Genomic DNA, 12,933 nt, shown 5'->3' on the forward strand with positions numbered 1-12,933 from the left:
TCGAATTGTGGAGTGCGGCGGCAACACGCACACTTACAAAAACTCGGTTTGATAAACCAAAGGGCCTATCCACGATTATAATTTTTAGAATATTTATTTCAGAAATTGATTTATTATGATAAAACAATGGATTTGAATTTGAAAACGTGTTTTAATTATTTTGAATAGAATCTCACGCATCTTAAGTAGGTCTCTGTCCTATTTACAATTTGCGTATTCTTACGAATTGTTCAAGCATTAGAACATAAAAAGAGGATTGAGACGTTATTAGTCGCAATAAAAACACCTTAACTTAAAAGTTAAATGAATGACAGAGATACATAAAAAGTTACAATGAAAAAAGGTTCTAAATTTTACGCAGAGCTGAAGTTCAAATATTATTAAACAATCAAAAATTTAAAAGGGAGATTATAGCTTGTAACTTTGTGTGAAACTTTCGCATCTGTTATGTTAAACTTTACAGTTGCTTGACAAAAAGTTTAACTGCATGTTTCACTTTTAAAAACAATGTAAGATTTGACGAGATTGCCTACCGTTCGGATCGAAATTGATTACATTGGTAATGTTGAATAAACCATATCTATATACAGCAATTCCTTTTGAAAAGAGCCTAAACCAAAAAAAAAATTATCCTATCGGGCAATTTTTTTCTGTGGGTTCTTTAGCCGAAATAATTGGACCCATATTTTTTTTTGTTTGGCCGTTAGGGTGACCTACACCGTGCTAGGGTGGTCCCAAAAACGGCCATTTTAACCGATTTTAGCTGTCTTGGACGCAAATGAATGGTGATTAGTGATTAGGTGATTAGGAAAAATAATTTGAGTCCGAAAAAACCAGCCAAACATTTAAAAAAAAGTCGTATGAAAACTTAAAATGGCGTTTTAACCGTGTCGCGCTAAAATGGAAAAAATACGAAATCGGCAAAAAAATCGGTTTACAAGTAGCGTCTTTCAATTACGAAAATTTTGGTACCCAAATGTAAAGGTCATCGCTGAAATTTAACAGTTATCGCAGTTTTAGTAAAAAAAAGTAGATTTTCTGCCGATTTCGTCATTTTTCCGTTTTTGCACGTGTCGCGTTGAAAAATCCAGCATTTATTTTCAAAAAATCATATCTCGGAAAAGTACGGTTTGACATCACAATTTTTTGATATGTTATGTGAAATTTTCCGAGGAATCCAACAAAAATATTCTCAGACATAGGCTCTTTGGTCCAAACACGGTCGAAACGTCATTTCAAGTTTTCATACGACTTTTTGAATTGTTTGGCTGTTTTTTTCGGAACTCAAATTATTTTTCCTTGAAAAGCAAACTAATTACCTTTCCGACAGCTAAAATCGGTTGAAACGGCACGGAGTTATGATTTTTTGAAAAATGCGGTTTTTGCGAAAATTTGCGACAATGGCCGTTTTTGGGACCACTCTAGCGCGGTGTAGGTCACCCTAACGGTCAAACAAAAAAATACTTTTTTTCTTCAAGTTTTCTTTGTTTTCCAGTAAAGAGCATTTAAAAGACAATTCAAAGTATTTTTTAGTTTTATAATTCGTAAATTAATCGAGAATTAATCGTTAAATTGATTTGTTTGCAACTAGCGCTAAGGATCTTTTTAAAACTAACCCGAGATTTTCTAAATTAAATTCATACGACCATTTCAAAACCATTCGTAAGCAATGTTGACAGCGCCTGTCACGGTGACAGCTGGCGATTTAATGAACTAGGCCCTTTAGGTTTTTCAATCGTTTCCACTTCAATTCCAACAGGGTAGCCAGCTTGCATTTTTTGAAGCAAAAATTAAAAATAAATGCAGCTCAATTGGTGATAATGATGTTAAGACAAAAATAAATCAACATCAGTTTAAATGTTGGGATACTTTGCAATCGGTCCTAAAAACAATCCAAATCTCTATCATAAATTTGCATTTTTAACGTTTTAAAAACATATTTTCATTGTTTCTGTGTATGCTTGGATTTCTTTCAAATAATGACAGTAAAGAAATGCAATACAAAATATTAAATTAAAATTCATCATATAATTTCAATGAAATTTCGAAATAAATTGATAAACAAAACTGGCAACACCTTGTTATACATGTGTTGGTGACAGCCTTGAACCGACGGAAAAGTAGCTCCAAAAACTGATCCAATGCGGCTGATTTAAAATATTTTTCAATTGTGTTTTTTTAAACTATAGATCAGTAATTTCAACGGTTTTGTGACTTAAAACATATAAGTATTAAATAAACAACACTTACATTGCTCGGAAACCAGCTGAAATTAGCTTGATGCCAGTGAAAAACAGAAAGTTGTACAAGGTGTCACGAGCCAAAACTGGTAAGCAACGAGGCTGAAATTTTTGGACCTAATCGATGTGCTAGGAAAATGATAGGAAATGCGGATGGCATTGGAAAAAGTGGCTGAAAAAGCGAAAAGAATCAAAAATGTTACCATTTTTGGAAGAAGTAAGCTAGAAAAAGACCATGCTTAAACTTTCTGTTCGTTGGATTCAGTTAAATCCTACTTCAAAAGCCTGAATTAACTCAATTTAAGAAAATAGGTCCAAAACAGGTACTAGGTCCAAAATAGTGTCATATACCCACATACTTTCTTTTTTCAGTTCATGGAATTTGCATGATAATGTTGTGTAGGAATGTCTCCAAAAACCCATTTTTTTAAACATTAAACAGCTTTATTGATTCCCTAGCACTTAACTCAGCATTTCTTCTCATCAAGCGCCGTCCTTAAATATTTTGCCATCGCAACGTTATTTTTCTTTTTCTTCAAAGAGTCCAAATCAGGCCTCCGGGGAGTGACAGAAAGGATAGAGAAGTCTCTGTTAAAAATGCCAATACTCTGACCACCCTCGGTCCCTCAAATCAGACGTAGGAAGAAGCCACATTAGACCCCGGGTCCGGGTATGCTTATCTTGGGTTTTCCCCCTACTTGGGTTGCGAAGAATCTTTTCCGTTTCTTTTTTGCCCAGCTTCTGTAAACCCCCCCTCGAGGGCTTTCTTCAAAATAAGGTATCAAGCAGAGACTTTCGCCTGATTTCTGTCCGGCAATCGGAGCGGTTCGGCTGATTGAACTTTTACTCTCCTTCTTTTTTTAGGAGAATTTAAGGAGGAAAATCTGAAAAAATTATTCGATCCATTGAATACTCGCTTGGACACCGGGTTCCCCTTAAGGGAAGGGGATAATCTTCCCCAAATGAATCACAAAATTTAAAGAATGGCTCCTCTATTAGTAGCTATCGGAAGCCGGGGGAATGCAGTTCTGTGTACGGAGAAGCTTGGGAAAAATTAATGGGGAAAATATCTTTGCTCGAAGCATCAACGATAATGAATGTGTTGCGGAAGTTCAGATAGCGGAACATGCAATTTTCAAGCGAAGACATAGACAAGGGGATATGTTTTTTTATTGCCTGTTTATAAACATTATTAAAAATGTATCAAATATTAATTTTTTTGTGATAAAGTGATAAATAATCTGATTTTGATTATATTGTTCAAAGTAAAAAAATGGGTGTACCCCATTTGGCATAATAGGTTTTCCAGAAGGACGTTTAGCATAACGGACATTTGGCATAGTTATTACTAGATTTTTTGTAATGTTAAATAAGTATTCCTAATTTTAAAGAAGTATTGTATTTTTTCCTTCATTATAATAATTTTGAAGAATATGAATTTTCGAAAAATCAAGTATCTCTGTATTCTCCGCTATAAGATAAAAATTGCTCTATTGTTTGAATATTTCAAATTTTTTGAGAAAAAACTAACTTAATCCACCTATGTGGTTGATGCCTTCCTCAGTTTTAATATAAGTGGTTTGCCAGCTATTTTTTTTAGATCCAGAAAAATATGTTCTAAGATATAACTTAAGTGGTCATAACTCGAGACAGAGTTGGCAGATCATCAATGTTGTGGACTCGTTGGAAAGGGTTTTCGATTACCTAACCAACGATGGGTCGGATGATGGATCCAAACAGCGTTTACATACATTTAAGTGAGATCCGGCTTCAAAAAAGTACATATATATCACTTAAGTGGTCATAGCTCGAGACAGGGTTGCCAGATCTCCAATGTTGTGGACTCGTTGAAAAGGGTTTTTGATTACCTAACCAACGATTTGTCGGATGATGGATCCGGACATCGTTTACATACATTTAATTGAGATCCGGCTTCAAAAATGTATATAAATATCACTTAATTGATCATAACTCGAGACAGGGTTGCCAGATCTTCAATGTTGTGGACTCGTTGGAAAGGTCTCTCGATTACCTAACCAACGATGGGTCGGATGATGGATCCGGACATCGTTTACATGCATATAAATGAGATCCGGATATATGTGAAAACACATTTTTATACATAACTTTTGAACTAGTTATCGAAACTTCAAACAATTCAATAGCGATGTATGGGACCATGAACCAAGTCGAATGCAACCGGTTTGGTCAAAATCGGTTCAGCCAGTGCTGAGAAAACTCAGTGAAAATTTTGGTCACATACATACATACACACACATACACACACACATACACACACACAGACATTTGTTCAGTTTTCGATTCTGAGTCGATATGTATACATGAAGGTGGGTCTTTGAGCTTTTAATAAAAAGTTCATTTTTAGAGCAGGATTATAGCCTTACCTCAGTGAGGAAGGCAAAATATAGTTTGAAAAAGTTGAAATTTCTTGATAGCTATAAATTTTTCCCCTATCAAAATATTTTGCGATAAAGTTGTTTTTTTAAATATGAAATTTTCCCTTCTTTAATTAAAAATTCAACTATAGAAAAGAGGTTTAGAAGATGTAGGACTCTTTAAATTTTAGACAAGCTTTTTCAATGCAATTTTCCATCTTTTATTCAAAATTCAACATGAAAAATGGAAAATTTCTCAAAAGATTCACATTTTTCCCTTCTTTGGATGTGTATTTTGCCCTTCTGTATATCTTTTGCAATTAAGTTTTTCAATGCAATTTTCCATTCTTTTTTTACATTCAACTTGATTTTTTTCTCAAGGATGTTCTTTGAATCATTTCTCTTCGGTTCTGCTCATGTTTCCTCTGTTGATTTTTTTGCAATTAAATTGCTTATGTAATTTTTTTTAAGAATGGTAAATTGTATAAACAAAACATAAATGCAAATTAATATATGTTTTATGTAGAGTTAGGCCAACGCAAATATTTTTTGAAACTATGAAAAATATTTGAAACGGCCTTAACTGAAATTACATAAAAATAACGCAAATGTCAAACATTTAAGTTCTGTAAGTTGACTTTTAAATAAAAGAAGGGAAAATTTCATTTAAAAAAACTCAACTTTTTAAATATTAAAATAATAAGCAACTTATATTTAGAATAAAGGTCTTTTGAGAGATTTTGCCCTCTTGAAGATTTTTTTGTTTTCATAAAGAAAAGAAGGGAAAATGGCTTGAAAAACTAAATTTTTATCACTTTTTAGGTTAGAAAGGAAAGTTGCATACAAATCTTTTTGCTCAGTAATTAAAAAATCACTTTTTAAGGTTGAATTTTAAATAAAAAAGGAAAACTGCAAAAACAAATTGAAATATTTGGGTAAAAATGTACAAAATTAAGAATTTTTTTATATGGATAAAAATGTGAAATAAAATGAAACAAAATTTGAACCAATGCACTATAGTTGTTGCTTTATCTGAAACTAACAAAAAATATCCAATATAGCAAGGCTAAAACAGTTTTCCCTATTCGCCCCATGTGTGCCGTTTCGCCGCAAATAACGATATTGAGAAATTTTCAAAAAAAGAGGAAAATGCATTTGATGAGAAAAAATGAAAGAGATAGGGGAAATTCTCGTATGTTTGGCAGGTTTAGCTCTTGCTCCTAACTCCATCCAATTTGCTGACTTTCACTATTTAAACAACTAATTTTACAAAACTTTTGATCGAAACTTGCTTGCTCACTTCTTATTGAGCTATTTATCACTCGATTTCAGTTGAAAACGCTTTTAATTAGCTTCAATTGAATGTCAAAGTTCTGACCTGCCAACATTGGAGGCACGCTGGAATTAGATGCTGTTCCCCTACTGGTTTTTTTAAAAAAAAAAGAATCATCATCTCTAAAAGGGAAATTATCTGTTAAAAATTTAAATTATTTTTCTTTAAAGAAATTAAATTGAACAAAAATATCAAAAATAAATTTATGCCAAACGTCCCTTATGTCTTCGACCAATTATGTCAAACATCCATTAAGTCAAATGTCCTTCTAGAAAATAAGTGATGTCAAGTATCCATTATGCCAAATGTGTAATTTTACCACTTTTTTGGTTTCACTTTTTCAATCTAGATTGAGATAAAATTACATCATAAAAGAAGTAATATTCAACCTTCCAAAATTACACCTTCCAAATTTTCACAAATTATTACTGTGTAATATATGCAATTCTTTGCGATTTCAGCCTTCAATTATTTTTTGCATTTTTTTATCTGCCTGAAACAATGTGGGTACTGCCTGTGATCAGAGAAGTTTTTTTTTGTCATCGGTGTTTCCATACAGTTCTCCATACAAATTTCAAAAAAAATCTATATCTCGCGTGGAAAGGAGAATGGGCAAGTTTGTATGGGAGCTGGTCCAAGGATGTACACGAACGGGACAAACTTTATTCGAAAGATCTCGCCGAGACATGAAAAAAAGTCTTCCGGACGAACTCTCTAAACCCCGGGGTTCAAAAGTTACAAGTTGTTAAAGTTTGAGTATTTTGGGTTAAAATGTACAAAAAATCGTATTTTTGCTATTTCTAAAATCACTCATAAAATCCTTATTTTATTATGGATTTCGATCATCTTGACTTCATTCGACGCTTATCAGCAAAAACCATAAGTTCTTATATGTTTTAGCATGATTGAAACATGACTTCTCTTGTTTCTATCCGTTTGAACAGTTTGTGCAAGAGGCTTAATATAGAAACAAGTCGAAACTTGAAGATTTTGAAAACGGATCCTACCCAGACTGCTTCAGTGAGTATGGAAGGCTATAGTGCATTGTTGTAACAACTTATTGGGATGATCTGGGTCATCCAAGGACTCCCTGGAGTTATGACCTGTGGGTCTACCACCGTAACAAGCAAGAGGTCAGTTATTTGTTACCACTGATCATAACCGCATAGCTTCAGTGAGTACAGTAGATTACCTTATTAATGTTTTGAAATATTCTGGTTCATCCTAGGACTCACTTAAGTTAAGATCTGTGGGTCTATCACCGTGACAATCAAAATATCTACCTGTTTTGACCAAGATCAGTGCTTCAGTCAGTATGGTAGACTACACATTGTTGGGATGTCTTGAGTCATTCTAGGACTCACTGGAGTTAACAGCAACAGATCTTAACTTCAGTGAGTCCAAGGATGAACCAGAATATTTCAAAACATTAATAAAGTAGTCTATTATACTCACTGAAGCTATGCAGTTATGATCAGTGGTAACAAATAACTGACCTCTTGCTTGTTACGGTGGTAGACACACAGGTCATAACTCCAGGGAGTCCTTGGATGACCCAGATCATCCCAATAAGTTGTTACAACAATGCACTATAGCCTTCCATACTCACTGAAGCAGTCTGGGTAGGATCCGTTTTCAAAATCTTCAAGTTTCGACTTGTGTCTATATTAAGCCTCTTGCACAAACTGTTCAAACGGATAGAAACAAGAGAAGTCATGTTTCAATCATGCTAAAACATATAAGAACTTATGGTTTTTGCTGATAAGCGTCGAATGAAGTCAAGATGATCGAAATCCATAATAAAATAAGGATTTTATGAGTGATTTTATAAATAGCAAAAATACGATTTTTTGTACATTTTAACCCAAAATACTCAAACTTTAACAACTTGTAACTTTTGAACCCCGGGGTTTAGAGGTTTGTTTTTTGTTTTTAATTTTTTTTTGTTTTTTTGGTTTTTTGTTTTTTGTTTTTTGTTTTTTGTTTTTTGTTTTTTGTTTTTTGTTTTTTGTTTTTTGTTTGTTTTGAGAAGCGCTTATTTTATCAATGTATTCAGCCAATCAAACAGTAATTAACTCCATCAGAAATCTGTGATTCTATGGTACCTCCCACAACATCTCCCCCGCGCACTTCCCTTCTGGGAAGGTTCAGCCTGCATTTTCTACACCAGTGAGGGCGAATTCTCCGTGAAAATAAAACGAGATTTACGAGCAGTTTTTTGTTTGGTTTTCATGTTTCACATTTTTATTGGGTTCTTCTGAAGTGTGTGTACACAAAAGGGTAAAAACCCCTTCTTTGAAAGCTCGAGAGTGAGTTCGTCCAAACAAAAAATGTGAGTGAATCCCACACACGCTGCCTTGGGTTTGACGGTCGGCGGTGGCATAAATATTTACAACCCTTTCGGCGATGGTCGGTTGGTTGGCCAACGCCGAAATATTTTGAGGTTAGGGCCTTCAAAAGAGTCCGCTCAGTCCTTGTGGTTATTCCAAACTTAAACAACTAGTTTTTCTTTTTGTCTCTTACATTAAAACCTATGTACAAAATAGTATGCAGCACGCTTCCTTGACTGTGGTGTGTGTGTGTGTGTTCTTAACCTAGAGAGAGGTCTGCACGTAACCACCCCCCTTAAGTGGGTGGCAGCACATTCCGAGGGGTCAGCAGTAAATCGATTATCCGGGTGTCGGTTCCAGGGGCGTTTCAAGGGGGTGATGGCAGGCAACTCCTGGTGGATTCCAGCTCCAAGAAGAGTGCCCATGTCCTTAAGGGGGAGGTAGTTCTGCTCCTTCTTACCAGGCGTACTGGGCTCCCAGACCGGCGAACGAAACAACGGCTCCGGGGTGGGCAGCGGCGAGTGGGGCCCTGAAGGGAAAGAGAAAAAACAGTTTGCGTTTAATAGATGTGACTTGTTATGACGAGTGGTCGTCAATTGTTGAGGAAGTTCTATTTGAACGATTTTTTCACACTTATTTTTTTAACCTCTTAAATAAGTGTTTACATTTCTATGTGAGAATTCAAGTTATTTTTTTCTGATACGCTCAGATAATAAATAAATGATAAACGGTTAAATTTTCAACTTATTGCATGATTGGGATTTGAAATGTTCTAATAACTTTAGCTGGTAGGATTATTTCTATCAAAATGTTTTTAAACCATCCTTCATTATTTATCCAGTTTTACTGAATTTTTTATTCTCGGTTCCCTTTTAAAATTTGTAGGAAAATTTGAACGAAAGAATATATTTATCATCAACCAACAATTGAATTAAGACATGTTGATTTTGTAAAGTTTATAGTTTGTGGGATAAGCACATTTTGAAAATTTCAGTAGATTATTCTCTACAATGGTTGGAGATCCCAGTGTTTTATTGATTATTTTACTTTTCGAAACATTAAATTCATTTCAATTTAGAATATCAATTTTTGACTATTTTATTTCAAAAAAGCCTGTTTCAATTTTTTTTCGAAGATATTTAATTTAAAAATAATATTTTTTGCCTTTCTTACTAAAGAAAGGTATAGGTTTTACTTTAAGGCAGGACGTCATTTCCATCTCCGTAAATATGTCGATTCAGCATGAATTTTAATCGGAAAAATCGTCAAAAAATCACACTGCATCGATTTTTGACGCTCTATCGATTCACCTTGACAGAACTCGTCTATCTCCAACCCTCGAATTTTGAGAAAATAAATTCCAAGGGGTTTCCAGCATCAAGGATTACTGACCAGTCTAAATGGAATTACCAGGATTACTGGCAATATGTCATGAATTACTTTGATTTCCCAGAATTACTTGGGATTTCCAGAAACCACGCAGAATTCCGTAGTAACAGTTCAATAGGGCGAATCTGCGTTTGTAAACAAGCAGTCTATCCCCCTCTTACTTTACGTGAACTGTCACTTGAGCAAAAGGGATATGCTGCTTGTTTACAAACGCAGATTCGCCCTATTGAACTGTTACTACGGAATTGCTCGAATTTATAAAAATAACTTGGAATTGGGTACTAAAGCCCTATGTCAATTTTTATGTACAACGGTAAAAAACACGATTAAAAACCATTTCTGATCACTTTTTTCATTTTAATGCAATTTTTTTTTTTTGACAAGACAACATTTTTTCGATGGATCAACTATGGCCCCCTTGGAACGAGCTGTCAAGTAGGAGCTTTTCTGTCAAGAAGGACCGTGAGGTTAATTTTTCAAAATTGATTTAAAAATCTATTTTAAACTCTTTGTGGTCGTACAAAGGGTCATTGTAGCCAACCTTCTGTGGCCGAATGGTTACGGGTTTCGCCTCATAAGCGGAATGTCATGGGTTTTTCTCAGGGTGGCAGCCTTAGATTTAAGTTCAGAGGTAGCAGCAACCGCATGAGTATAAAACGGTTGCTTCACGTGCTCTTCAAGCATGTGATCGATCTTGGGATATTCCTTTGCGCCTCTTTCCCAAAATACTTTCCTCGTGTCTTCGCATGTAAATAATGCCCAGCCGATCGGTATTGCACTGCAGTCCAGTCGCATTGTCCAGATCAGAGCAAAGGGAACACCGCAAATATAGCACCACAAAAGACAATTGTCTTTACAAGACCCCGCGTGGCAAATAATAGCTGCTGGGAAGAGCTTGAAAAATGACACAAAAAAATTGTCACCGCGGTTCTAGCGATACATAGCGCACAAGGCACAAGGAAAGGAGTTTACAGCATCTGGATGGAACAGCACTTTCCCTCTCAATAGGGACTGTGTTATAGATCTGGAAATGCTTAATAACAGTAAAAATGGGTAACACGCTACAATAGTTCTCGTAATCAGGATTAAGTGGCTTAATACTCAAACAGAAAAAAAAAAAAAAAAAAAAAGGGTCATTGTACTCAGAAAAATAAGCTTTATTGCTGTAAACAATAATATCACCAATCCAAGCTTCATTTTAGGACCCAATTACTGCCTAGCTTCCAGCATATTGAGAATTGGATCGAATGACAGCTGTCAAATGCACAGAACTACGTGCTTGGCAATAGTGCGTCCATCCCGGGAATTCCCGGCACAAAATTCCCGGGATTTTTATATGTTGTACGGGGAATTCCCGGAATTAAACAAAAATCTTAATTTGGCCTGGAAATTACATAAGTATTACAATTAATAAGTTTAAACTTTTCTAAAATTTTACATAAATTGGTACCATTTTATTTGTTGTCATTTTTATTTTTTAGACATCTTAAACCAATTTTGAAGCTGTTTTAGTCATGTCATATTGAAATAAATAAAAATTAAATATTTATGAGATAGTTATTTAATTTTAATTCAAAGCACAACAGAGAACAGCAAAAATTTGTTTAAGCTAACTGCTATCCTTGTTTAGATTGATATTAATAGTATTGAGCTAATTCTATAAATTTAAAGCTTGAAAAACATAACATATATAAAGAAAACATAGATTTTATGACAAAACTGAAAACTTCCCGGAATAAATAAATATTTGTCCCGTTTTCCGGGAAACTCAACACCTGGGAAAATTAGACGTCCTGCTTGGAAATCATCGAACAATTGGGTAAATATCAACATCATTTTGGAAACTGATTTTGGCGTTTGAGTGCATTTAAAATTCAAAGCACAACAAACAACAAAAAAAATCTTTAAAACTATTTAAAAGTGCTATCCTTGTTTAGATTGATTTTAATAGTATTGAGCTAATAGTATGATTTTAAAAACATAACGAATAAAAAGAAAACATAGATTTTATGACGTTTTCCAAATTTTTTCGAGATAAATTTTTTTTTTTCCGTTTTCCGGTAAACTCAAAACCCGGGAAAATTGGACGCCCTACTTGGAAATCATCGAATAATGTGGTAAACATCAATATCAGTTTGACTGATTTTGACTGATTTTGACGTTTGAGTGTTTTTCATCCGAATACATTTGAATTAGAGAGCATCCAAATTTGCGGACTTTCCGAATCCGCACTGTACTTCTTACAACCATAAAAAGCATCAAGGAAAAGCAAAATGCATTCTGCCGATTTACCTTTAATGAATTACTAGTAGTTACTTGAATTAATGGGAAATACACGAATTACTGGAATTACTCGAATTACTACGGAATTACAAGGTAATCACAGAATTACAGGAATTACTGCAGAATTGCGGAGTAATTCTGGAATTACTGAATTACTTACTCAAAATCCGAATGATCCCGTACTAGCTGTAACTTTTGTTTCATACATGAAAATTAATAGGCAATAAATAGAATTATAAAAGGTTTATCGAAATCATCTTTTTAACAGTTATTTTTTATTATTTTATTATTTTCTGAAGTATGTTTTCACAAACAAGAATCATGGAATTACCAGGATTACTGGGATTATTAGGAATTACCAGTATTACTCTGGAATTACTCAGTAAATCCGGAATTACAGAATTACTTGCTCAAATTCCAAGTAATTCCGGATTAGTGACCAGTCTGACACGATGCTGGAAACCCCTTGATAAATTCCGTGGAGGTCGAGTGATGTTCGTATGTGGTAAAATTTTGCAAAATTTTGTGTCGCGTCGTTCTCAGCTCCCATATATCCGATTTCGATTCTTCTAAATGCAGATGAAAGCTAGTGTGCTGAACCTGGGCGAGTTGCCGCGCAAATTTCGAAATATCCATCTGTTTTCGGATGCGGCCAGACTTTTCAACAAAATACACAGTTTTCAAATGAAAATATGGTCCAATTTTTTCATTTTCATATCTTTTATTTATCTCAAAAATAGCATTTTTTCGAGCTCTACAACCTCCCAAATTTTCATCCAGATTCATAATATGGTTCTGGAGTTAGAGCCGTTTGATTAACCTACCATAAGAAAAAAAAAGGTAAAACCCCACCTGGTGACCTTCGCCAACATTTTTCATTTCTGATTTAATTCGAAATTTCTTTCTACATTCATAGTACAGACCATGAGTGAGCATCTGAAACAAATCCGACATCTATCGGC

At 34.4% G+C, this 12,933-nt stretch overlaps 1 protein-coding gene across 2 annotated transcripts in view; it reads right to left on the reverse strand.

The window, feature by feature from the left end:
• Positions 1 to 8,181: 8,181 nt before the first annotated feature.
• LOC120428870 (cuticle protein 21.3) overlaps positions 8,182 to 12,933 on the reverse strand; it is a 56,590-nt gene continuing 51,838 nt past the window's right edge. The window contains exon 5 of one of the 2 annotated variants that reach the window (XM_039593995.2): positions 8,182 to 8,828. In XM_039593995.2, coding sequence (XP_039449929.1) covers positions 8,494 to 8,828 — 335 coding nt within the window. In that variant the 3' untranslated portion in view covers positions 8,182 to 8,493. The remainder of the gene's footprint in view (positions 8,829 to 12,933) is intronic. The other variant, XM_039593996.2, reaches the window with a different exon arrangement.

This window comes from Culex pipiens, chromosome 1 (genome assembly GCF_016801865.2).
Source record: "Culex pipiens pallens isolate TS chromosome 1, TS_CPP_V2, whole genome shotgun sequence".
Classification (NCBI taxonomy): Eukaryota; Metazoa; Arthropoda; class Insecta; order Diptera; family Culicidae; genus Culex; species Culex pipiens.